General features: G+C 40.8%; 1 protein-coding gene across 2 annotated transcripts in view; it reads right to left on the bottom strand.

Moving 5' to 3' along the window:
- cabin1 (calcineurin binding protein 1) overlaps positions 1-27,389 on the bottom strand; it is a 464,629-nt gene that overhangs the window by 135,182 nt on the left and 302,058 nt on the right. For both annotated transcript variants that reach the window (XM_080208567.1, XM_080208568.1), the window contains exons 30-31: positions 16,088-16,184; positions 14,601-15,242 (exon numbers count right to left, since the gene is read on the bottom strand). In XM_080208567.1, coding sequence (XP_080064693.1) covers positions 14,601-15,242; positions 16,088-16,184 — 739 coding nt within the window. The remainder of the gene's footprint in view (positions 1-14,600; positions 15,243-16,087; positions 16,185-27,389) is intronic.

Genomic DNA, 27,389 nt, shown 5'->3' with positions numbered 1-27,389 from the left:
TTTACTGTTTCCCTTTCAAAAGGAAAAGGCAGAATAATACAACTAACTCAAATTGGGGGATTGATTAAATAAAGGTTAGTTCAGTTAATCACTGAGACACACTTGTACCTGGCTCCAGTGATTATCATAAATATTTTGTGCAGGTATTTGGCACAACAGCAAAGTCTTTTTGTGCTTCACTCAAAGAACAAAAATTTCACAAGTCTAGACCTATGATATCTATGTTCTCTCCACACATTTACTCACACACATATGCTTTACTTTATATTTTATTTCTCTGAACCCAAACTCTACATTTGCTGAAACCAAAAGTCACAACTGCCAGCTTGGTCATTAGCAATAAAAAGAGCAGCTAAAGTTTGCTGTAGTTACAGTAACTTGTGTTGCCAAGAGATCAAAACAAAACACAGCAATTCATTAACAAATTTGGAACGTCTGAACCCAAGAGCTAAGATGCCAGCTTTGCCGACTCTTGCTGAATGGGCCATACAGCTTCACTAACGTCTGATAAATTGCCACACTTGGTCATCCATTTACAATTACAGCAGCATCCTTGCACCAATATAGAAAGAAACACAATGACTACAAAACAACCTGTTCGTTCCAAGACAGTGAAAAGTAAAGGACCACTTGCTCACTCTGCTGATTTCTCCAGCATTATTGTCCAGAGCTCAACAATACAAGTTTACAAATCTGATAGTTCTAGCTTCAACTTAAGTGTGGAAAAACACCTTGCATCCAGGACCAGTACTTATTTATTTTTCACAGTAGAATCAGTTTTCAATAAGAGTGTTCCTCACTTACCAAGAGTAATCATTACTGTTGTGGGGAGATGAGTCACTGAATCATGTCACCTTGTTTATTACAAACTTGAATCATATAGCAATCAGATTTGATGTGTTCAGCTCAAGTACACTGTTTTATCAAAGTGTAAGGTGGGCATTAGTAATGAAAATGCTTCTAGGTGAATAAGTATTTTAGGATATAACATTTGCACTTAACACCAAACCACGTGGCTAGTTTACAAGTTCAAGAATGATTGACAGAGATCTGTATCAATCAAAGGAACTGGACTAAGGAACAGCTGATGATATTTAGTGTGGAGAAACAAGATTATATTGGTTATTGTAGCACTAGCCAAATCATACTTTTATAGTGTGATGTTTCTGTGATAATACAGTATTTGTAATTATATCACATCTTTTTGCTTGTGCGATTATATGCCCATATTTTAGTGTGCAGAGATACTTCCCCAAAGAGAAATAGAAAATAAAAACCTCTTCAACCAATTAAATTTCCTAATCAAAACACAGAAACAAAGATCAACCAGTGAGAGGTTAGACTCAATCAAAAAAATCAGATTCCACACATCTGTTCCTTCAATCAGATTTTAGCATCAGCAACCAATTAGAATTGTGTCATCAGGCACTAATCAGATTCCAATATATTATGTGGTATTGAGTCACAAAAACATCATGTATCAAAACAGTCTGTGGCATACCATGATACTGCATCACCCATCCCACTGTACCCATCTCAAAATAAGCACTGGTATATATTGAATGCTTTAATATTTAGTAAAATCTGCAAATCATGACCTGTTCTCACATTTCCCTTTCCCACAGCAACATCTACATCCTGCACTGACTCTCCCTGATTTATAGACATAATTACACATTTACTGCAGCCTCATACCCACAGAATTCAGGACCCAGGCCACCTGCACTTGACATCCTCAGGACCATAAATTCCCATCAGATCAAAAGTCACGCATAAGTCAGCAATTCTAACCTTTGCTACCCTCCAGCCTTTCTGCATTTACTCCATTCCGTGGTTCTGCTCCCGAGAAGAGAAATACAAAGAAGGGGAAGATGAATAAACCAATTACAGAGAACAGCAAAACAAGGGATTATGCTTTTTAATTCCCTTAGGCAGACATGTGGCTTCTGCAGTCAGAAATATATACAAGTTGCATATGCTGTTAACTAACTCCTCTAGCAGAAGTTACCCAGAATATTAACAATTATTCCTAACGACACTGCGGGTGTATCTATACCACATGGACAGCAGTGGCTCACCACCACCTTCTGAAGGGCACTTGGGAAGGGACAACAAATGGTGTCCTAGCCAGCAACACACTTATCCCAAGAAAAATTAAAAAATATTCTTTTACACGCGAGATGGCACAGGCTGCCGACCATATTCTGGGATCTCCGAAAGGCTGAAAACATTTCACTGTCACTATTTAACTATGTTCAAGTTCATTGACATGATTTATAATTAAAGGAGAAAGGAATATAATAGAACATCCAGCTCACAAATACTTAACTTGCAATCTGCTTTAAACAGCCTGAAAATAGGGAGCCTTTAAAAATTATAATTATGACTTGCTTCTGCTCCACACAATTCCATTCAATATGGAAACACAATATTGAAGGAGAGATAACTGGTAGAAAGAGAAAAACTGGCACCCATTTATATCATTCATCTGAGTCTCAAGGCAAAGTACAACACAGAAGATGAAAGGAGTCATATCACATGACAGGTATTAATTTGCTTTCAATACTTACCCTGCTGTATCAGCCATTACAGATAATAACTATTTCTCTAGTCTGAAAACTGCATTCATTCATTGTTGTCTATGAACAAAACATTTGTGATGTCTTGGAGTTAACAGATTAAATAGCTATCATCCTTCAAAAGTTGAGTATTTGATTAATTTGAGTTCAAAGTACTGGCGCAGTCCTCACACTACAGGTATAAGGAACACCCTCAAGAGACACTACAGACTGAAGTCTATTATAGATGTACAATTTAAATTTAATTTACTTTTATACAATTTAAATCACAGCACCAGAGACCCAGGTTCAATTCCAGCCTTGGGTCACTGTCTGTGTGAAGTCTCCCTGTGTCCACATAGGTTTCCTCCAGGTGCTCCGCTTTCCTCCCACACTACAAAGATGTGCAGGTTAGGTGGATTGGCTATGCTAAATTGTCTCTTAGTATCCCAAAATGTGTCAGTTAGGGAGATTAGTGGGGTTACAAGGATGGAGAGTTTGGGGGGGGGGGGCTGGGTAAAATGGCATCAGAGAGTTAGGTGCACATTTGATGGGCTGAATGGCCTCCTTCTGCACTTTAGAGATTCTCTAATGCAATACAATAGCCAAAAGTGCATTTGGAAAAGTTGTGAATTTTGATTGTATGAAGTGAGGTAGAGCTCTACTTCCATCAGAGAGAAACAGAGAAAATACAGACAGAAAAAGAGAGGATGATGGGGGATGCAGTGGTGGAGGAGGAGGGGAGAGAAAAGAAGAGAGAGATGGGGCACCAATGGACAGGTGCCCTCCGTAGAATCTCCAAACCACCTTATAGAAATGCCAATTGGCACTTTCAAGGTAGATGCATGATCAAAATAGCAGGAAAACCTTTTTTATCATCCAATTATTCACTGCCCAGGAAACACAAACATTGAGGAAACTCATCTGTTTTTAACCCATTTTTGTGCTCCTGGTTAATGTCCCTGCCTCATCTTAAAGCCTTCAAGAAATAAAAGCAAACCATAGAAGAGAGCCAAAGTAATAATAGCTGAACAGGCATAAAGTATATGGAACATTGTGTTCCATCCCTCAAACCAAATGCGGATTATTCCTCAGCAGGTGGGAGCAGTTTTTTGTGTATAAGATATAATACTGCCAGATTTACAAGTTTAGAAGATAATGATCAAAAATCAACCCAACAGATCTGTAGTTTGTGAAACATTGTTATCGAGATGCCTTACATCAGACAGAGCGTCCAGCTCTGTGATTGGATGCTGCTAAAGTATCAAAATTGAATTTCATTGGACTGCTCTTCATTTGTGCCTTAAATTGTTTCTCAGCAATGAGAGATAAATAAACAAAGACATGAACAGAAAAATGCAAATCAACCCAAGTGAGGAACAGGTAAATGTTACCAGAGGTGGACAGTAAAGTGAAAGGGCATTTATACGATGGAGTAGGGGTGATCAAATAGGGGTCACTACTGTGCTGAGATAATCCAAGCCTTTTCAGTACATCTTGAAGGCAGAACTAGCACTGAATGTACAGGGACAATGTAAAAGCTGATCCAAATGTTATAAGACTGGACCAGGTTTTACAGCTAGGAAGTTCTAAGATGATGGGATACATTACTATCATTGAAAGAACAAGAAAACTTTCTACTGTTTGTCTGAAGCCCTAATGTCATTATTAATGCAAGGTACTGATTGAATCACCATTGAAATAAACAGATGACCATAGAACACAAAAAAAAACTATAGCACAAACAGGCCCTTCGGCCCACAAGTTGCGCCAATCATATCTCTACCTACTAGGCTTACCTATAACCCTCAGTCCTATTAAGTCCCATGTGCTCATCCAGAAGTCTCTTAAAAGACCCTATTGAATTTGCCTCCACCACCACCACCGGCAGCCGATTCCACTCACCCACCCCCTCTGAGTGAAAAACTTACCCCTGACATCTCCTCTGTACCTATTCTCCAGCACCTTAAACCTGTGCCCTCCTGTGGCAGCCATTTCAGCCCTGGGGAAAAGCCTCTGAGAATCCTGATCAATACCTCTCAACATCTATACACTCTGTCAGGTCACCCCTCATCCTTCGTCTCTCCAAGGAGAAAAGGCCGAGCTCCCTCAACCTTTCCTTATAAGGCATGCTCCCCAATCCAGGCAACATCCTTGTAAATCTCCTCTGCACTCTTTCAATGACTTCCACATCCCTCCTGTAATGAGGCGACCAGAACTAAGCACAGTACTCCAAGTGGGGTCTGACTAGGGTCTTATAAAGCTGCAGCATTATCTTCTGACTCCTAAACTCAATCCCTCGATTGACGAAGGCCAGTACACCATACGCCTTCTCAACCACATCCTCTACCTGTGAGGCCGATTTGAGAGTTCTGTGGACCCGGACCTCATAGATCCTTCTGATCTTCCACACTGCTAAGAGTCTTACCCATGATATTATATTCCTTCATCCCATTTGACCAGCCAAAATGGACCACTACACATTTACCCGTGTTGAAGTCCATCTGCCACTTCTCCGCCCAGTCTTGCATCCTATCTATGTCACGCTGCAGCTTCTGACATCCCTCCAAACTATCCACAACACCTCCAACCTTTGTGTCATTGGCAAACTTACCAACCCATCCCTCCACTTCCTCATCCAGGCAATTTATAAAAATCACAAACAGCAAGGGTCCCAGAACAGATCCCTGGGGCACTCCACTGGTGACCGACCTCCATACAGAAAAAGACCCATCCACAACCACTCTCTGCCTTCTGCGGGCAAGCCAGTTCCGGATCCACAAGGCACTGTCCCCTTGGATCCCATGCCCACTCACTTTCTCAATAAGTCTTGCATGGGGGACCTTATCGAATGCCTTGCTGAAGTCCATATAAACCACATCTACCGCTCTCTCTTCGTCAATGTATTTAGTCACATTTTCAAAAAACTCAACCAAGTTCGTAAGGCACTATCTGCCTATGACAAAGCTGTGCTGACTACTTTTGTTCATACTATATTTCTCTAAATGTTCATAAATTCTGTCTCTCAGGATCTTCTCCATCAACTTACCAAGCACTGAGGTTAGACTCACCAGTCAGTAATTTCCTGGGCTATCTCTATTCCCTTTCTTCAATATAGGAACCACATCCGCAATCCTCCGGAACCTCTCCCATCTCCATCGATGACGCAAAGATCATTGCCAGAGGCTCTGCAATCCTTTCTCTCGCCTCCCACAGTAACCTAGGGTACATCCCATCCAGCCCCGGTGACTTATCTATCTTGATGCTATTCAAAAGCTCCAACACATCCTTTTCCTTAATGTCCACATACTCAAGCTTTTCAGTCCACCGCAAGCCTGCACTACAACCACCCAGATCTTTTTCCACTGTGAATACTGAAGTACTCATTGAGCACCTCTGCTATTTCCACCGGTTCTATACAAACTTTCCCACTGTCACATTTTATAGGACCTATTCCTTCGCATCTCATCCTTTTACTCTTCACATATTTGTAGAAAGCCTTAGGGTTTTCCTTAATCTTACCTGCCAAGGCCTTCTCATGACTCCTTCTGGCTCTCCTAATTTCTTTCTTAAGTTCCTTCCTGCAAGCCATATACTCCTCTAGGTCCCTAACATTACCTAGTTCCCTGAACCTTTTGTATGCTTTTCTTTTCGACTGGATTCATTACAACTTTCGTGCACCATGGTTCCTGTAACCTACCAAAACTTCCCTGTCTCATTGGAACTTATTGGTATTTTCTTCATTTCTCCAGCACACCACAAGAATCTGCCATAGCTTGACTGTGTTTCATGGACAAACCACATACTCAATACACACAAAGAATGTGGTCATGATGTTACAGATGGCTGTATGACATATAGGTTCCTACCAGTGTCCTAAAGCCTCAGAGATTTGAGCACATTTGATTTGATTTGGAGCCAAGTTAAAACTGAGTAACAAAAAACCTACACTTGAAAAATGATATAACACCGTTAATGTAGTAAAATGTCCCAAGTTCTTCACAGAAGCCTTGCCAAACAAAATTTCACACACAGCCACATACAGTGATATTTAGACAGATCATCAAAAGCATGGCAAAGGGGTGGGTTTTAATGACCGTCTAAGAGGAGGAGAGAAAGGTAGAAAGGTGCAAGGAAAGAATCAAAGAGCTTGAGGCTCAGACAGTAAAGGCATTGCGGAAGGATTAAAATTGGAGATGCACATGAGACTACAATTGGCCTGTTAGGATTGATGTGTGTATTTGTATGTGTGCATGTGTACATGCATGTGTATGTGCGGGTGCATGTGTGTGTGTGATTTTGATGGTTGGGGATGAGTATATAATTCAAAGAATGAGAAGACCCTGCCAGATGATAATCTCACTTTCTTCATTACAGCAAATAAGTGACAATTCAGGAGTAGTGCTGAGAATACAAACTGACAGGATGGATCTGGTAAATAGATGATCGTGTGTTGCTGCTCGATCTAGGTTATAATGTTTAATAAACGTGTGAGGAGTACTCCATATGGCAACTTTCTAAAATCATTAATTGGAATCTGACTGTTGTGTTCAGCATGTAGCCACGAAAAGGCCTTAAACTGAGTGCATTAACTTGTGAAGAACTAAAATCCCAGTTGGGAACATGAAATGAAGACAGTAAATGCTGGGAAAAGTCGGTAAGTTTGGCTGCAACTGTAGAAAAAGAAACAGTGTTAACATTTCAAGTTGATGATCTTGCATCAAAAACCTTTCTGAAGAAAGGTCACAGACCCACAATGTCAACTCTGTTTCTCTCTCCATAGAAGCCAGACCTGCTGAGTACTTCCAGCATTTTCTGTATTTATTTCAGATTTTCAACATCCAGTTACTGCTGGCCTCACTGGAATAATTTACAAACAGGTCACCAACAGGAAATTCCCTGATTATCCCAAACAGAAACAGGAAATAAATGATCAAAATAGCCACACGTGAAGCTGAATGGATCCAAATTGCAAATTAATTAAAATCTAACTACTTGACAGAAGGTAACTTATTCAAACTGAGTCTCACATCTGTAGCTCCTTTTAAAAGCAGTTAGCACTCTCTCACATTCCTTGGTTTTGTTCAGCATATTGAGTTTCTTTTTCCTCAATTCTTCTGTTTAAAGTGAGTGAGGAAGAACATGTCAGGATATTGATTCCCAAAGGTCGAACTGTGCAACAAAAAGAATGCATGCAAATAAATGCTGCAGCAACTAGATGGTGGCACCAGACCCGGCCTCCCAACCCTCCCCTCAACCAGGGTTTTTACAACTTTTCTCCATTTCTCACCTCCATTCAAAAAGACATTTTGCAAACTCTGTCACCACAAAAAGGTGAAAGGTCAGCCAAGAATCCCAGTCTCGTTTACTCAGACAGCAGCCAGGTACAAACGTGAGGCTGAGTACTGGCTCGCTGGGCTATGCACCCAAGCCTCGCTATGGGTTTCCAGCCATTGCCACCCACCTCTATTCATTTTTGGCTTCTTGTCCTCAGCCTCCCTTCGACACAGTTGGTAATGGCGCAAACAGAAGACTTCTGCATAGCGGCAACGGGACTGACCAAACATTGCTCCTGTTCCTCTAATGACAAATTCCCTTTTTTCCATACTTGATACTCCTCCAATCATAGATTCAGTTGCTGGAGGATATCATGAGCTGGAGAGAGGGAACGTGAGATTGAGGAAGCTGGAGCACAGGACATGGAAGAGACAGATTCTGTGATCGGAAGAGCAGTTCCTCCCAGATTCTGTCTCTCCCACCTTGGTCACTCATCCAATCAAAATACACACAGAACCTTTCTTTAGATATTTTGAATTTTCCACCCCCACCTTTGATTTTTCAGAGGCTACTTGTGAGACTACAGGTAAATTCGTCAGCTGCCCTGTGTACTTTGAACCCTGGTTGGCATTCCAATTGAAGCTAAGTACAGAATTCCTAAAGCTTCTAGTTACACTTCATACTAATTTGAAAGGCGGGTCAAGAATCCCTTGAGGGGGTTCATTTACTTGTGTTCGGAATGGCATTGCAGATTTGGAACTTTTTGTTAAATAAACTAGTTCGGGTAATATGCATCACATATGCAATATGGGGCAGCATGGTGACACAGTAGTCAGCACTGCTGCCTCAGCGCCTGGGACCTGGGTTCGATTCCCAGCTTGGGTCACATCTGAGCGGAGTTTGTACGTTCTACCTGTGTCTGCATGGGTTTTCTCTGGGTGCTCCGGTTTCCTCCCACAGTTTGAAAGACATGCTGGTTAGGTGCATTGGCCATGCTAAATTCTCCCTCAGCGTACATGAACAAACGCCAGAGTGTGGCAACCAGGGGAATTTTACAGCAACTTCACTGCAGTGTTAATGTAAGCCTTACTTGTGACTAACAAACTTTAACTTAACTAACTTTTTTGTACAACGCATCCAACTCCACTTCTGACCTGCTAATGGAGGGAAGGTCACTGATGCAACAGCTGAAGATAGTCGGGCTCAAGAACACCTCCAGTGATGTCCCGGGGCTAAGCTGATTGATCGCCAACAACCACAACCATCTTCCCTCAGTGCTAACAATGATTCCAACCAGTGAAGAATTTTACCATGGTTCCCCTAGCTAACATTCTGGTGAATCTGTGCTGTATTCCCAGATCAATATAATGTTGAGGTGTGGTGTCCTGAACAGAACACACTGCTCCTGATGAGATCTGGTCAAGACTCTGTACAACTGAAGAACAACACTGTCTCCTTTGTATTCCAATCCCCATGAGATGAAGAACAATACTTCATTCACCCTTTTGATTGCCTTTTGTAATCATTTACTGGCATTTAATAATTTGTGCACCTGAGCATCTAAGCTCCCCAGGTTCCTAGTTTATTACCATTTTAGGGAATACTTCAGTTGATCTTTCTTAGGTCCAGACACAATGCTCTCATACTTGTCCACACTAAACTCCAATTGCAATAGTTTTACTCATTTCTTGATAGGTCAAGTTTTCTTTGGAATTTCCTGCACCCACGTACACCACTTACCTTCCCTCTGAACTTAATCTGCAAACTTAGATGCACCACTCACTATTTCATCACAACTCGTTAAGAAGGGTTAAAGTTGAGGCTCCCTGAGCTGATCCCAAACGCTGCATTCTACATATTCACAGTAACTACTTATGAAAAGCTATGGGGAAAATTAACCCACCCAAAACAGCTGGGTTTAGGTCAGGTTTCGACCAGTCATGTGACACAAATGCCAGGCAATGATCATCACCAACAAGGGGGAATCTGATCATTACCCCACCCCCACCTTGATATTCAATGGCATTACTACTGCTAAATCTCCCCAAATATCCCCACTATCAACATCCTTAAAGTTACCACTGATCAAAAACTGAACTGGACCAGCTACATAGATATTGTGGCTACAAGAACAGGTCAGAATTCTGTGAAGTGTAACTCACTTTTTGACTCCCTAAAGTCTGTCCAACATCTCCAAAGCAGAAGTCAGGAGTGTGAGGAAATACCCTCCGCTTGCCTGGATGACTGCAGCTCCAGCAGCACTCAAGAAGCTCAACACCATCCAGGACAAAGCAGAGGGCTTGACTGACACCCTATCCACCACCTCCAACATTCACTCCCTTGATTATCAATGTGCAGTGGTAGCAGTGTGTACCATCTACAAGGTGCACTGCAGCAATTCACCAAGGTTCACTAGACAGCACTTTCCAAACCCATGAACTCTATCACCTAGAGGAGCACAAGGGCAGTAAATGTATAGGAATGCCACCACTCGCAAGTTCCATTCCAAGCCCGACACTTGGAACTATATTGCCATTCCTTCACTGTCATTGGGTCCTTGAACTCCATCCTTAACAACATTGTGGGTGAGCCTACACCACATGGACTGCAGCAGTTCAAGGTGGTGTCTCACCACCACTTTCTCAAGGGCAATTACGGATGGACAGCAAATTCCAGCAACGCTCACATCCCCTCGAATGTATGAATTAAAAAAAGGAACATGAAAAATAAAAACAAATCTCAAACCCAACCCAAGCATTTCTGGAAAAAGGCAGGATACGAGACTATAAAACCCCACCCCAGATGACAGGCCTTGGAACAAGGAGGGTTTAAACTAAAATGACAGGGCAGATAGGAACCTATACAAGGAGTCAGAGGAGGGGGAAGCAAAGAAAGAACAAACAACATTAAGGGGATAAGAAAAGTGATAGGCAAGAAATCAAGGGCCAGAATCAAGCAACACCAGTGAAAAATAGTAGGAATGGGATAAGTCATGTTAAAAAGACAAAGTGGATGAATTAATTGTGTAAATTAATGTAAGCAGTCAGGATTATGGAGACATGACTGTAGGGTGACCAGGGTTGGGAATTCAACATCCAGAGGTATTCAGTATTTAGGAAAGGCAAATTGAAAAGGAAAAGATAGTAGAGTTGCATTGCTGGTTAGAGGGGGAATTCACACAATAATCAGGGAAGATATTAGCTCTGATAATATGGAATCTGAATGGGTAGAGCTGAGAAACACTAAGGGGCAAAAACACTGATGAAGGTTGGATATAGACACCCAAACTGTTGCGGTGATGTTTGGAATGGCATTAAACAGGAGATTGGAGATGCATGTGATAAAGGAATATCTGTAATTATGGGGACTTTAATATGCATATAGATTGAGCAAATCAAATTAGTCACAATACCAGAGAGCAGGAATTCCTGGATTGTATATGGGATGGTTTTCTGGACCAACTAGAGAACAGGCCATCTTAGACTGGGCACTGTGTAATAGAAAGGAATAATTGGCACTCTCATTGAGAGAGACCCCTTGGGGATGAGTGACCATAATATGATCCAATTCTTCATCAAGATGGAGAGGGATGTAGTCAATTCTGAGATGAGGGCCTGGATCTTTACAAAGGAAACTATGATGGTATGAGGCACATGTTGGCGATGATAGATTGGGAAATGTTACTTAAAGGGATGATGATAGACAGGCAATGGCGAACATTCAACAAGCACATGGGTGAATTGCAAAATTGCTTATTCCTGTCTGGCACAAAAGTAAAATAAGAAAGGTGGCTAAACCATAGGTGACAAGGGGAATTAGAGATAACATTAGATCCGAGGGAGAAACATACAAATTGGCTAAGAAAGAACAACAGACCTGAGGATTGGGAGCAGTTTTGAATTCAGCAAAGGAGGGCCAAGCTATTGATTAAGAAGGAGAATGTGGGTACTGCTGGCTGGGCCAGTATGAAGGTAAGAAGAACAAGGAATAGACATTTCAGCACCCGAGCCTACTCTGCCCACCATTCAATACAATTATGACAGATCTCATCTCGACCTCAACTCCATTTTCCTATTCTCCGTAAGCTTCAACCCATTAAAAATCTGTCTAGCTCCTCCTTCCCAGGTCCACCCCCACTCCCCCATCAGTATCCTTCACAATCCTGTGCATTTATCCCACAAACCCCACTAACCTACACACCTTGGGACACAGGGTCAATTTACAGTGGCCAATGCACCTAACCTGCACATCTTTGGACTGTGGGAGGAAACAGGAGCATCCGAAGGAAACCCACACAGACACGGGGAGAACGTGCAAACTCCACACAGACAGTGAGCCAAGCCTAGAATTGAACCCAGGTCCCTGGCACTGTGAGGCAGCAGTGCTAACCACTGTGCCATCCTTGAAATCTTAAAGGCCAACTTTAGATTACTTCCATTTCTAGGTGTTTCATTACCAGGGCTACCGATTTAGAAGAGGGAAACCTCGAAAGCTTGTGAGTCTATTATCAAATAAATCGGTTGGACTAAAACCTGGTGTTGTCAGACTTTTTACTGTGTTTACGCCAGTCCAACGCCGGCATACCCACACCTTCACAAAGGAGGACAGAAATAAAATACCAGAAATGTTGGGAAACACAGGCCTTACTGACAGGGTGTTTATACTGAAGGAGATTAGTATTAGTAGAGAAATGGTGTTAGGGAAATTGATGAGATTGAAGGCCGGTAAATCTCTACTGCCTGATCATCTACATCCCAGAGTACTTAAGGAAGTGATCCAAGAAATAGTGGATGCATTGGTGGTCATCTTCAGTAGTAACTCCACTGTTCAAGGAAGGAGGTCAAGAGAAAAGAAGGAATTATAGACCAGTCAGCCTGATGTCAATAGTGGGGAAAATTCTAAGGTCAATTATCAAGGATTTCATAGCACAGCAGTTGGAAAACAGTAGCGAAATCAGACAGAGTCAGCATGGATTTACAAAAGGGAAATCACATTTGATAATCTGCTAGAATTCGTCATGAATGTAACTAGTAGAGTTGATGAGGGGGAATCAGTGGATGTGGTTTATTTGGACTTTCTGAAGGCTTTGACAAAGCTCCACATAAGAGATTAGCGTGTAAAACTAAAGCACCTGCGATTGGGGGTAGTATTTTGAGATGGACAGAAAACTGGTTGGCAGACAGCAAACCAAGAGTAAGAATAAACAGGTCTTTTTCCGAATGGCAGGCAGTGGCTAGTGGGGTACTATAAGGATCAGTGCTGGGACCCCAACTATTCATATTATATATTAATGATTTAGATGAGGGAACTAAATGTAATACCTCCAAATTTCCAGATGACACAAACTTGGGTTAGAGGGTGAGCTGAGGAGTACACAGGGATGCTTCAGTGTGATTTGAAAAAGCTGAGGGAGTTTGCAAATACATACCAGATGCAGTATAATGTGAATAAATGAGAGGTATCCACTTTGGTAGCAAAAACAGGAAGGCAGATTATCTGAACGGTTATAGAGAGCTGAATGTGTAATGAGACCTGAGAGCCTTTGCGCATCAGTCACTGAAGGTAAACACGCAGGTGCAGCAGGTGGTAAAGAAGGCAAAAGGTACGTTAGTCTCCACAGCGAAAGAATTCAAATACAAGAGCAGGGATGCCTTGCTGCAATTATACTGGAATATTGAGTGTGTTTTGGGCATCTTATCTGAGGAAGGATGTTCTTCCTAAAGAGGGATTGCAGCAAAGGTTTACCAGACTGATTCCTGGATGGAGAGATCAATGTATGAGGAGAGATTGAGTTAAGACTATATTCGCTGCAGTTGAGGGGAATCGCATAGAAACCTAGGAAATTCTACCAGGGTGAGACAAGGTAGATGCAGGAAGGGTGTTCCTGATAGTGAGGGTTACAGAACCAGGATTCATTGTCAAAGGATAAAGTGTAAACCTTTTAGGACTGAGATGAGGAGAAATGTCTTCACCCAGAAAATGGTGATGCTGTGGATTTCACTACCACAGAAAGCAATTGAGGCCAAAATATTGTAGGTTTTCAAGAAAGTCATAGTTCTTGGGGTAAAGGGGATCAAAGGATATGGGGGAAGGCAGGATTAGGCTATTGAGTTTGATGGTCAACCATGATCATATTGAATGGCACAGCAGGCTCGAAGGGCCAAATGGCCTACTCCTGCTCCAATTTTCTACGTTTCTCTCAGTTGGCGGAAGTGGAAAGTTTACAAATTAGCAGCATTTTCCCTGGTGAGGCAGTTTGCTCTCAATGCGATTGGAGAATACGAAATTGTAGACTACTTTACATTTGAGCACAGGCCAGTTTTTCATACAAAATTACTGTTACCTCACAATGAAGTATATTTACTTTCTGGGAAATTACTGCATAAATACACACCCTAGCCATATTGCCACCATCCTGGTTGTGGAGTGCAAAATTTCCTATGCTTCTACCTGGTGGGGAATCAGTTAGCTTTTTGTCAACTTTAGTAGGGACACTTGGCTAGCTCCCCGACTCCATATTCCTCCTTTCATTCACTATGATGCAAATAAATTACACAAAGTCAACACAATGTTAAGCCAGGCAGCACAAAATGTGATAAACCAGGCTGTCATTCATAAAGATTCACAGCAAATTCACAATCACGTGTACTTGTACAAGAAGCTTAATACAGGGACCCACTACCAGGAACAATCTGCAAATTTCATTTTTAAATAATGTTAAATACTTTAAAGAAACAAGTTTAAAATATAAGAATATTACTATACCTGTTTAATTAGCATGTAGGTCTCTGACATGATTTTTTCAATCTTTCCAAGATCAACAGTCATAACCTTTTGACCTTGCTGCCAGACCCTGTATGCATCCAACAGCAGTGTTTTCCCGGATTCTGTGTCATCTATCAGTTTTCTCTTCCTGCCTGTTTTTCTGACCATTTGACTGGCCACGACATGTGACGTGCCTGTTGATCCTTGCTGCTTTGAACTAATGCTCAACTCTTCCAAAGACAGTTCGGCAGGTTTGCATTCAGGACTCTTCCCCTCAATGGCACCAAGAGTTTTGTTGTGCTCTGTATCCAAACCACTGGGAGGTTTGAATGAAAAATCCAATTTTCCCTGTTCAACAGAGCCATCAAGTTCCATTGGTTCCTCTATACCAATGCATGCTTTGCTAATGTCACCCAATACTGCATCATTTTTGTCCCCTTGCTCCATGTTCATAGCCTGTGGGGATTGGCCTCTTGGAATATCTTTCACCCCATTCTCTGTATTTCTTGAAGGCCCATCAGAGTTGGTGGTCTTCTTGGCTACAACACCTTTGTGATCCTCAGCAGTGGGTTTGTTTGAAACATCTGTTGTCATCTCCCCCATTGGAGAACCTGAAGATTTTGGAATCGGGTCTTCAGTAATCTAAGCAGTAAGACAGAACAATGGAAGGAAACATTTGTTATATAAATCACAAAAATCACATAATCTGAAAGTTCAGGAGGCCATTTGGCCCTTCAAGTCTGCAGTGGGTCACTGAAGGAGCATTCTAACCAGTCCCATTCTCCTGCCTTATCTTGTAACCTTGCACATTACATTTCTTTTCAGATGTAATCCAATTCCCTTTGAATACTTCAATCAAACTTGAGTCCACCACCTTCTCAGGAAGTTCATTCCAGACTCCAACTGCTCTGTGTGGGTCCAGTTCACCACCAAATGCTTTGACTTGATGCCTTTCCTTTTCCCCTTCATCCACCATTTATTTAAAAATTGCAGACATTCATAATCTCAAGTTTGGGCTAGGAAAAAGCTCTCTTTACTTTCTTTCTAGGTACTGTGTTGAATTATTTTTTCTTAATCACCTTAAATATTATACCAGGAACAATTGCCTAATTGAAGGCTGATTTATGACTGCACGGGATTTCAGCCAGTTGTGAAGAGAGAGTTCACTCCACCCATCAGAACCACATCAATTTGAATAGGTCACAGAATTGCTTTCAGAAGCTTAAAAACACCATAAATAAAAACCCAACTTAAGAAAACAAAAAGAATCAAATGTTAGCACCCTGATAGCACAGCTTTGACGTTTATACCAAGTTCCCAACCAATCATTCTGGAGGTATTACTTCTACCTGACAGAGAAAGAGAGAGAGAGAGAGGAAACAAACTAGGATGGGGAGTGGGACTGGCCAGCCTGACATATCGTCTACTGGGAAAAGGTCCATTAAAATACCCCTGACAATTAACAATGTAATAATAGGTACAATTACCCCAGATAATTCTTTCAAGTTGTCCTCAAGCACTTTTACTGTGAAAATTAACGCTCGCTTGGCAAGCACTTGACGATCCACATCACGCAAATACTTCCTGTGAGCAAAAAAGAGAAACACTATGACAACAGAATGCAATGCAATGCATCCAGTTAATGGAACCACAGCAACTGAACTTCAATGTGAACCACTTCCTCTATAACTGAAGTCAATCAATTCTATAAAAGAAAACAAATCACGTCTCTCATCTGAATGCATGCAAATATTCCACATTTTGTTTATGTATTAGTGTGTACACTCGAGTTTAAATGGAATGCTGGGTTTCAAAGTCAGTAAAACCAGCTGGACATTAACCAAAGTAGTTCAAAGGCCATGTCTTCAATCGATTGTAATACCTTATTCAAGATTTGGGATTGGATATATTGAGTTTCAACATAGTTTTGATCATTTGGATTTGAGCCTCAACCCGGCAAAGGGTGAAAGTCTCTTTTCTTTGAAAGTCCTGTTCACCCATCACCCTTGTGCTCATTGACCTCTACAGGTGCTCAGTTCACTAATACCAGAATATTAAAATGATTTTTCTTTTATTCAAATCCGTCCATTGCTTTGCTCTTTCACATCTCCTTAATCTTCAACTTTGAGAACACCACAGGTGTCTTGTGTATTTAAGTTTTAAAGTCAAGTTTATTTATTAGTGTCATAACTAGGCTTACACTAACACTGCAATGTAGTTACATTGAAAATCCCAAGTCACCACACTCCGGCACCTGTTTGGGTAAACGGAGGGAGAACTTAGCATATGCAATGAAGCAGGGCCTTTTATACTTATATCCTTAAGCCAATGTCTATTTTAATGGAGAAGGGAAACTATCCTCCTAATTTTAATGGAGAAGGGAAACTATCCTCCTAGTTAGACATGGAGGTGAGGGGCAATGGCAAACTGCACCAACAAAGTCATATTTATCAGAACTGCTCAGAGATGAAGAATCCGCTTGGATAAGCAAGAATCATGAAAATGAACAGAAGGGTGCATAACTCTCATCCAAAGTCTGTCAATTTGGGAAGTCTGAAATTCACCGTATTTGTTGAACATTTCAGAAATTTTAGCCAATTATATGTACACCACCATCAGCCACCACAAACTATTGGAAGTACCCAGGAATTGTGAACTTTGTTTTCTTTTTTTTCCTCTTTTGCATCATCACTGGCAGTCATGCTTTCATCTATCCAGGCGCTAAGCTCTGGAATTCCCCACCTAAACTTTTCCACCCTTCTCTCCTTTAGAGCTTTTGACTAAGCCTTTAGTCACCTGTCTTAATATCTCCTCCTTTAACTTGCTGTTAAATTTGGTCTAATTACGTTCCTGTGAAGCACCTTAAGACATTGTTAAATCCTTTATGTCGATTCAAGCTATTGTTGCTAAACAGGCAGCTCACCACCACCTTCTCAAGGGCAATTAGGGATGGGCAATAAATGCTGGCCAGCCAGCAACACCCACTTCCCACAAATGAATAAAAATAAATACAAAAATGCATCATCTTAAAATCATTAGGGCAGTCTCAATCCTGCTTCCTTTTGATGTGAGCAAAATACATAAAGCAAGATTAATTCAACACAAACTGGGTGGCAATCTTGTTTCATTCAAGTCTCAAAGACATTGTCAATCCAATGTGGAAGGAATGAACTCTTCTTTGCTGTATTGCAACTGAAATTTGGCACACTCCAGATTACAATACATGGAAAAACCTTCCCGTACCCAGCACCAAGATTTTTTAGCTCTAAGTTATGCAGAGATTCTGATTTTTAAATTAAATACTTCTGAACAACTCACTTCCATGGTGGTCAATGAGTAAATCCATCAAATGTTTGGGTCATAAACCATAAAAGACCAGGAAAGCAGTTCTTAATTAACTTGTGTCGATAAAAGACTAAAAACCGTAATATCCTTGGATTATGGAAAGAAGTTTAACGTTTGAAATAGATATAAAATGTGGATATTGAGGGGACACAGCAGCAAACTTGGTGTTTATTGCACTCACCCTGAATCGGTATCCCATGCAAAATACATTTGACAGCCTGGTGTTCAGACAAATGGTCACTTGGACCATTGGAACTATAACGCAGCATGAATTATTACCTCTAGATGAGGAAGTCAAGAGGCAAAATTGAAAAAGAGATAAAATATCTGACTGATTGGTAAACAATTTCATTTGTTTAACAACAGAATGAGGCAACATAATAACAGGTAGCCAGATGACTTTTTACTTTAATAGTTACCCATAAGTAAATACAACAGCAGCAGGAGGTCATTTAGTCCCTCGAGCCTGCTCCTGCATTCACCCAGATCATGGCTTATCATTGACCTTAATGCCATTTTTCAGCACTACTCCCATTTCTCTTGAGGTCATTAATATCCAGAAATCTATCAATCTTTGTACTAAACATACTCCAAAGCTACTCGACTAGAGAATTCCAATGGTTCACCACCCTCTGAGTGAAGAAATCCCCCCTAATCTCAGTTCTATGTGACATGCCCCTTACTCTAAGATTATGTCCCCTGGTTCCAGAACTCCCAGCCAGGGGAAACAATCTTTTGCATCTACCCCGTGGAGTGTAATAATTTTGTAAATTTCAATGAGATCACTTTGCCTACTTCATAGCTCTAGAGAATACAGACCCAGTCTCCTCGATCTCTCCTCATAGGACAATCCCAGGAATATTCCTGTGGCTGCCATTTCCTTTCCTCTCTGTCAAGTATTTCTTTCCTTAGCTAAGAGCATTAAAAACGTTCATCATATTCCAAGTGCAGTCTAACCAATGCTCTATACAAGTGAAGCAAGACATCTTTACTGCTGTACTCAAATCCTCTTGTGATATCACTTGTCTTCTTATTTATATGTTGCACAAGCATGTTAACTCTTCATGACTTATGAACAAGCACACCCAAGTCCCTTTGGTCATCAATAGTTTCCAGTTTCTCACCATTTAAGAAATAGTTGTACCTTCATGTTTTCAACTAAAGAGGATAACTTCACACTTTTCACACCATATTCCATCTGCTCTGTTGCCTGTCTAGTTCCCCTTGAAGCAACTTAGCACCATCTCCACAACATGCACTGTTTTGTGTCATCAACAAACTTGGAAATATTTCATTTAAACCCCACATCCAAATCATTGATACAGATTGTGGACAGCTGGGGCTCGAGTACTGAATCTTACAGTACCCAATAGTCACAGCCAATCAACTAGAGATTGACCCTCTTATTCCTACTCTCTTTTTTGTCTGTTAAGCAATACTTAATCCATGCCCGAACATTATTCCTATGCCACGTTCTCTAATTTTGTTCATTAACCTCCCGTGTATGACCTTATCAAAAGCCTTCTGAAAATCCAAAATATGTCACACATCCACTGGTTCCCCTCACTAAGCTGATAGTAACATTCTCAAAAAAACTCCAACAGAGTGTCAAACGAGATTTCCCTTTCATAAATCCATGTTGATGCCGCCTCCTCAGATGATTATTTTCTACATGTCTACTTATCATTACCCTTTATAATAGATTCTAATATATCCCCACTGCTGATGTCAGGCTCACAGCTCCGTAGTTCCCCACTTTTTTCATTTCCCCCTTTTTAAGCAGTGAGGTTACATTTGCTACCCTCCAATCTGCAGGAAACATTCTAGGAGCTATACAACTTTGTAAGATAATTACTCTGAGATGTAGATCATCTGGTTCCAGAGGTTTATCAATTTTCAGGTACATTAATTGCCCCAATACTTTTTTCTAACCAATATTAATTCCTTTCAATTCCTCATTCTGACTCATTCCTTTTGCTCTGCTATTATTTCTGGGAAATTTCTTGCGTATTCTCCTTAAAGACAGACACAAAATTCTATTACAAATTTTCATGTCGCTGTCTTGGGTCTGTCCTTGCTAATCTTTTCCTTTTTACATAACTCACAAAGTTTTAACAGAACATTTACAGGTCCACTCCTTCATCTGGGAGGGGCTACTTCAGCCTACTGATTACACCTCTAATCTCGGTGTCATCCTGAGACTGATCAACAGTTGGCATGATTGCAGAGCTAACCAAACTGCTTGAAACCAACAGAACAGGGTTAAATCAAGCCATTCAGAATGTGTTCTACTTTCTGAAGGAGGCAATCATTATTTCCCGAAGATAGGGAAAGGAACATGTATTTTTTTGCAGCACTATATGTGATTGACAACTTGTGTTGTTTCAGGTGCCCAATGGCCAAGGTTTACACCAGTAAATGCAAAACAGTTACCCAGATGTTGTTTGGGGACTGGGTGTGTACATCATGCAGTTTACATCAAAGTCAACCACCAGCAGCCCCACCTACTGAAACAAGCTTTGGCCAGTTTCTGACTGATGCTAGGAGGTGATACAGAGTTCATTCTAAGCGTTGTAGGAAGTGTGCTACTTTTAACAAATCCACTTGAGCTTTTGTGGATAATTTTCTGCCATTTCCATCACAATGCCACCACAAAACACATCCGCTCCCCCCTCTGCCTGTCAGAATTCTGTAAGGACTGTGCCCTCCACAATACACTGTCCATTCCACCAACACCCCCAACTCCTCATTCCCTTGCCATGGCACTTTCCCTTGTAATCGCAGAAGGTGTGACACCTGCTCCTTCACCTCCACCCTCCTCACCATTCAAGGGTCCAAACTTTCCTCTCAAGTGAAGCAACGTTTCACTTGCACCTCCTTCAATTTGGTCCACTGCATTAGCTATTCCCAATGCTGTCTCTTCTACACTGGGGAGACTAAATGCAGACTTTGTGGCCACTTTGCGGAACACCTTCACTCAGTCTGTAACGTTCTTCTTGCTTGCCATTTTAATTCAGCTTCTTGTTCTCATGCCCATGTGTCCATCTTTGGCCTGCTGCAATATTTCAGTGAAGCCCAACACAAACTGGAGGAACAGCTTTCTCATCTTCCGATTAGGCACATTAGTCCTCAGGACTCAAAGTTCAGTTTAACAACTTCAGACTGGGATCTTCCTCTTCCATCTTGATTCTTTTTTTAAAAAATCCAAAACATATTTTGTCCCAATGCCAAACTCCCTCCCCCTCTGGGCTGTCACTTCTTCTCAAGTTTTGCTTTCACTGAGCACTGACCCTTATTCTCCCATTAATACATTCTGACATTTTATATTTATGCAACTGCTAGCACCTTCTCCTGACATTAACACTTCCTCTGTCTTGTGACTTACACATCTTTGTTGCAATCGCTCCTAGCTCCCACCTATCACTGATGGTCTGCTCTCCATCCCCTCTTACATTGTATTTAATCCAGCACTTTCCTCCCTCTTTCGCTCTGAAGAGGAGTCAAACTGACTCAAAAAGTTTACTCTATTTTCTTTCTCCATAGGTGCTGACAGATATGTTCTGTTTTTCCAGCATTTTCTGTTTGTATTTCAGATGCCAGCAAGCACAGTATTTTACTTTAATTTTGCACTCTGTACTTGTATTTGTCCATCTTAACCCATGGTTTGAATATGAATGTACTGGTGATATTCCATAATAACGAGAGAGTAATTAGCAATTTCTTATTTTCTTATATTTGAATCATGTACCTATGTCTAAGGTAGATCTTGGAGAAGCCGGTGATGTAGTGGCAATATCACTAGATTAGTAATCCAGAAACCTAGGCCATTGGTACAATTCCCACCACAACAATTGGTGGAATTTGAATTCAATTACTAAAATCTGGAATTGAAAGTTAGCGTCTGTAATGGTGACTATGAAACCACCATCCATTGTCCTAGAAACTTATCTGGTTCATTAATGAACCTAAGGGAAGGAAATCAGCCACTTTGGTCTGATCTATATGTGACTCCAGACCCACAGCAACAAGATTGACTCTTAGCATCCCTCTGAGATAGTGCAGTTGGTTCAAGGGCAATTAGGGATGGGTAACCAATGCTGGCCTCATCAACAGCACCTACAGGCAATAAATTGGCAGTGATACTCATGAAAGAATATAAAAAATACATACTTCATCTCCTGAGAGGTAACAGTTACATAGACAAAGGTTTCCTTAGATCAGCACTTTAAGAAACTTGAAATTGGAATCATTGTACTTGGACAGATTTTCGAATAATTTTTGGCAAAGTTGTAACAATACTTCTTTTCTTCAATATGTGTAAGAAATTTCACATGCAGAATACAATAATTGAAGGTGATAAAGAAAGTGTGTTATTTGCAGGAAAGACACATGCTGTTTGGCATTAATTCTAAAGCCTGCCAATGCAAGTGACACGCTGCTACAAAGCTTGAAACGACCAGCACCAGATTGAAAAGGATAACAAGGCTGCCATCCAAAGCGTGGTCAACTGGCTGCAATTTGGTTTCTGATGTTTACTAAAAGTAATAATGAAAGAGACATGGTTAACCTTTCAAAAAACGTTACTCACCAAAGGAGAGTAACTTAAAAAATTGAAACTCTTTCCTTACGTATGTCTTTTGCCTATATTAAAAGGGTGCTAGGTAGTTTACAATACAGGAGAAAGAGTACCTCCACTCAACAGCTTTTTAAAAAATGGGGCAAGTGTTTCAGATTTCTTCCCAACTTGAAACAAGCCAATTCCAAGCAAATGTAGGTTGAACAAATAAGGAAGCAGCAGAAGTTATTTTAGCATTGAAAGCGGATTTTTCTGATAGTCAAATAAATCACTGCTGGGTCCTCTGTGCCTCAGCCACATAGCCCATTAACTATTAGAGAAACCAAATAATTGTCAAAGCATTGATATTTCATTAGTACCCTGTAAATTGCCAGAAAACATGGGATCACCAGCAAAACAAAACAAAATAAAGATAACATTTATCAAAGATGATCAATTTAGGCTAATATGCTCAGTATGTTAATAAATCAACACATTCAGCTGTCCTTTCTTACTGGCTGTTTAATATCCAAATCCCAATCTGCAGGTTTACCTAATTCCAATACAAAACATGAGAAAGGATGACAGGACATTGTAGCTTATAGCTCTAGTACTCTGACTTTCCCCATATAGCACCCAGTAGCATCCTAAACATAATAATGGATCTGCCTGAAATTATTTTAAACTCCTCCTCATGTACGTTTTAAATTAATTCTTTACTCATTTAAACTTAAAATCCTTTAATCCTACTTTCCTGGTTATTTTGACGCTATATTCAGGGTTTAGTCTCTCTGTTCTATTAAAAATTTATGTACTGCGTGAGGTTCCACCTTAACTTCTTTCTTTCCTGGATATGGAGCGTAAGCACCTTTCATGGTGTCTCCTGCATAGTCAGGACTGGCCTTTTGCATTTTCTCTGCACCCTTGAGTTCTTTGGTTGTGAGTGTCACAGCCAAAGTGATGAAGCTAGATTCAGTGTAACACTTTCATACAACTGATTGGTTTGCTAGTCCAGGAGGGCAGCTTATATTCAGATTTCACACAACAGAGATCAGACTGGACAAGGACAGGAAGTTTTCTTGTCTAAAGGGCATCAATGAACCAGTGGGTTTTAATGATAATCCAACAGCTTCATGGTCATTTTTACCAGTACCAACTGTTTACTCTCAGAACTAAAAAGAAACTGAATTTAACTTTGCAAACTACTATAGTGGAAAAGAAATCAGTGTCTCTGGATTATTAGTTCACTAACATAAACACTACATTATGATATCATTGACAGCCATTTCTTCTGAGGCATGATAACTGTGTTAACAGAATGCATTGCAAAGCAATAGTTTGGAAATTAGCTCCTTACTATTGATACAGATTCAATCCAAGGGAAAAGCTTGCTATCTGCAGAGCAATATCATTCTTGCATTGTGTTAATATTGGTATGAGAAAAGACAATGTCATCAGAAATTTGCTGCATCATCCAGATTACATGTCAGGAGTCAACAAGGTACAACATAGCTAGTTTCTGGTACAAGACTACAGTCTAATAAATGGTGGCGTTCCATGATTTGAATGTAGAGTGAGACATTCCACTGTATATTTATATATAAAATGAGCACTCAGGAAAACTAGCTGCTCAACCAGCCAAGCATCAATTAGAGTCATAGAGGTTTACAGCATGGAAACAGGCCCTTCGGCCCAACTTGTCCATGCTGCCCTTTTTTTTAAAACCCCTAAGCTAATGCCAATTGCTCGCATTTGGCCCATATCCCTCCATACCCATCGTAAGCATGAACTATCTACATGCTTTTTAAAACATAAAATTGTACCTGCCTCTAGCAGCTTGTTCTAGACACTCACCACCCTCTGTGTGAAAAAACTGCACCTCTGGACACTTTTGTATCTCTCCCCTCTCAGCTTAAACCTATGTCCTCTAGTTTTAGACTCCCCTACCTTTGGGAAAAAATACTGACTATCTACCTTGTCTATGCGCCTCATTCTTTTATAGACCTCTATAAGATCACCCCTCAGCCTCCTACGCTCCAGAAAAAAAAGTCCCCATCTATTCAGCCTCTCCTTATAATTCAATCCATCAAGTCCCAGTAGCATCCTAGTAAATCTTTTCTGCACTCTTTCTAGTTTAATAATATCCTTTCTATAATAGGGTGACCAGAATTGCACACAGTATTCCAAATGTGGCCTTACCAATGTCTTGTACAACTTCAACAAGTCATCCCAACTCCTGTATTCAATGTTCTGATCGATGAAACCAAGCATGCCGAATGCCTTCCTCACCACTCTATCCACCTGTGACTCCACTTTCAAGGAGCTATGAACACGTACCCCTAGATCTCTTTGTTCTGTAACTCTCCCCAACGCCCTACCATTAACTGAAGAAGTCCTGCCCTGGTTCAATCTACCAAAATGCATTACCTTACATTTGTCAAAATTAAACTCCATCTGCCATTCGTCAGCCCACTGGCCCAATTAATCAAGATCCCGCTGCAATTGGAGATAACCTCCCTCACTGTTCACTATGCCACCAAACACAGAGGGTGGTGAGTATCTGGAACAAGCTGCCAGAGGTAAAAGTAGGGGCGGGTACAATTGTATGTTTTAAAAAGCATTTAGATAGTTACATGGCTATGAAGGGTATGGAGGGATATGGGCCAAATGTGGGCAATTGGCATTAGCTTAGGGGTTTCATCTGCAAACTTACTAACCATGCCCCCTACATTCTCATCCAGATCATTAATATAAATGACAAATAACAGTGGGCCCAGCACTGATCCCTGAGGCACACCGCTGGTCACAGGCTTCTAGTTTGAAAAACAACCCTCTATCCACCTTCTGGCTTCTGTCAAGAAGCCAATTTTGTATCCATTTAGATACCTCACCCTGAATCCTGTGAGATTTAACTTTATGCAATAACCTACCATGCAGTATCTTGTCAAAGGCCTTGCTAAAGTTCATGCAGACAACATCAACTGCACTGCCTTCATCTACCTTCTTAGTTACCCCTTCAAAAAACTCAATTAAATTTGTGAGACATGATTTTCCACTCACATGCTGACTGTCCCTAATCAGTCCTTGTGTCTCTAAATGCCTGTAGATCCTGTCTCTCATAATATCTTCCAACAATTTATCCACCACAGATGTGAGGCTCACCGGCCTGTAGTTCCCAGTCTTTTCCTTGCAGCCCTTTTTAAACAAAGGCACAACATTTGCCACCCTCAATCTTCAGGTACCTCACTCGTGATTATTGATGATTCAAATATCTCAGCTAGGGGACCTGCAATTTCCTCCCTAGCTTCCCACAATGTTCTGGGATACACCTCATCAGGTCCCACAGATTTATCTACCTTGATGCACTTTAAGACTTCCAGCACCTCCTTCTCTGTAATATGTATACTCCATATAAAGGATGTGGTAAGGAGAAACTTGGAAAGTATGAATGGATATAGTCAAGGTGGATTTATGAAAAGAAAATAACATTCCACAAACTTGTTGGGAGTTTTCTTTTAAAAGGATGTTACTGCATAGAAATAAGAGAACCAGTGGATATTGTGTATTTGAATTTTCAGAAGGCTTTTGATAAGGTCCCAGAGAGGAGATTAGTAAGCAAGATTAGAGATTGGGGTTATTATATTGGCATGGATTCAGAATTGGCCATCAGCCAGAAAACAGAGGAGGAGGAATAAATAAGCCTTCCTTGGGATTGTAGCTATTACTAGTGGGGTATCACAAAGGTCAGGACATAGCTGCCCTCAATCTCTATCAATAATTTGCATGTGGGGCTAAATGTAACATTGCTAAATTTGCTGCTGACATGAAAACAGAATGGGAATGTAAATTGTGAGGAGGGTGTAAGGAGATTTGCAAAGGGGCTTGAACAGGTTAAGTGAATTGGCAAGAGCATGATGGACGAAATACCACACAGATAAATGTTATGTAATCCACTAAGGGGGAGAAAACAGAAAAGTGCAATATTTCATGAATGGTGAGAGGTTGGGAACTATTTGACGTGTTCTTGTTCATGAGTTACAAAAAGCTAACATTCAGATGAAAAGAGCAACAAAATAATTAGGAAGGTAAATGGTCAGCTGGCCTTCATTGCAAGAGAATTTGAGTACAGGAGTTACAATGCATTGCTTCAATTATACAGAGCTTTGGTGAGACTGCACCTGCTGTACTATGTACAGCGTTAGTCACTTTGTCTTAAGGAAGGCCACACTTGCCACAAAGGGCGTACAATGGAGATTATCTGACTAATACCTGCAATCGTGGAATTACCTTAGGATAATTGAGGAAACTAGGCCCAAATTTCAAAAAACAAGGCGATCTCATTGCAATTTACAAAATTATTACTGGGTGTGACAGGGTAGATGTAGATAGGATGTTTCCCCTGGCTGGTGAATCTAGAATCTGGGGGCGCAGTCTCAGAATAAAAAGGCAGATAATCCAAGACTGAGATGATGGAGAATTTCTTCACACAGAGGATCAAGAATCTTTGGATTTTCTCTATCTACTCCACAGGGCAATGGAAACTCAATCTCTGAGCATGTCTAAGACAGAATCACTAGATTTCTGGATAATAAAACATCAATGGATATGAGGATAGTGCAGGGAAGTGGTTTTGAGGTGAATGTTCTCACTGAATGGTGGAGCAGGCTCAATCAACTGAATGGCCTACGCCTACTGCTATGTTCTGAAGTAGGAATCAAAGGTATACTGTTCACAAGAAACTTCACCTACCTGTGTCGTTCTAATACCTTGGAAACAACAGTTGTTTAACACTGTTCTTTATTCTCTTAGAGCAGAGATTTGAAACTGGCACACAATCTATTTCATGCCAAAGTTGGCAATTTTCTTTGATCGCTTGCTACAGACTTTAT

This window comes from Carcharhinus amblyrhynchos, chromosome 20 (genome assembly GCF_965287045.1).
Source record: "Carcharhinus amblyrhynchos chromosome 20, sCarAmb.v2.hapA, whole genome shotgun sequence".
Lineage (NCBI taxonomy): Eukaryota > Metazoa > Chordata > Chondrichthyes > Carcharhiniformes > Carcharhinidae > Carcharhinus > Carcharhinus amblyrhynchos.
The sequence above is the reverse complement of the archived record's forward strand: the minus strand, read 5'-3'. Positions and strand labels throughout refer to the sequence as shown.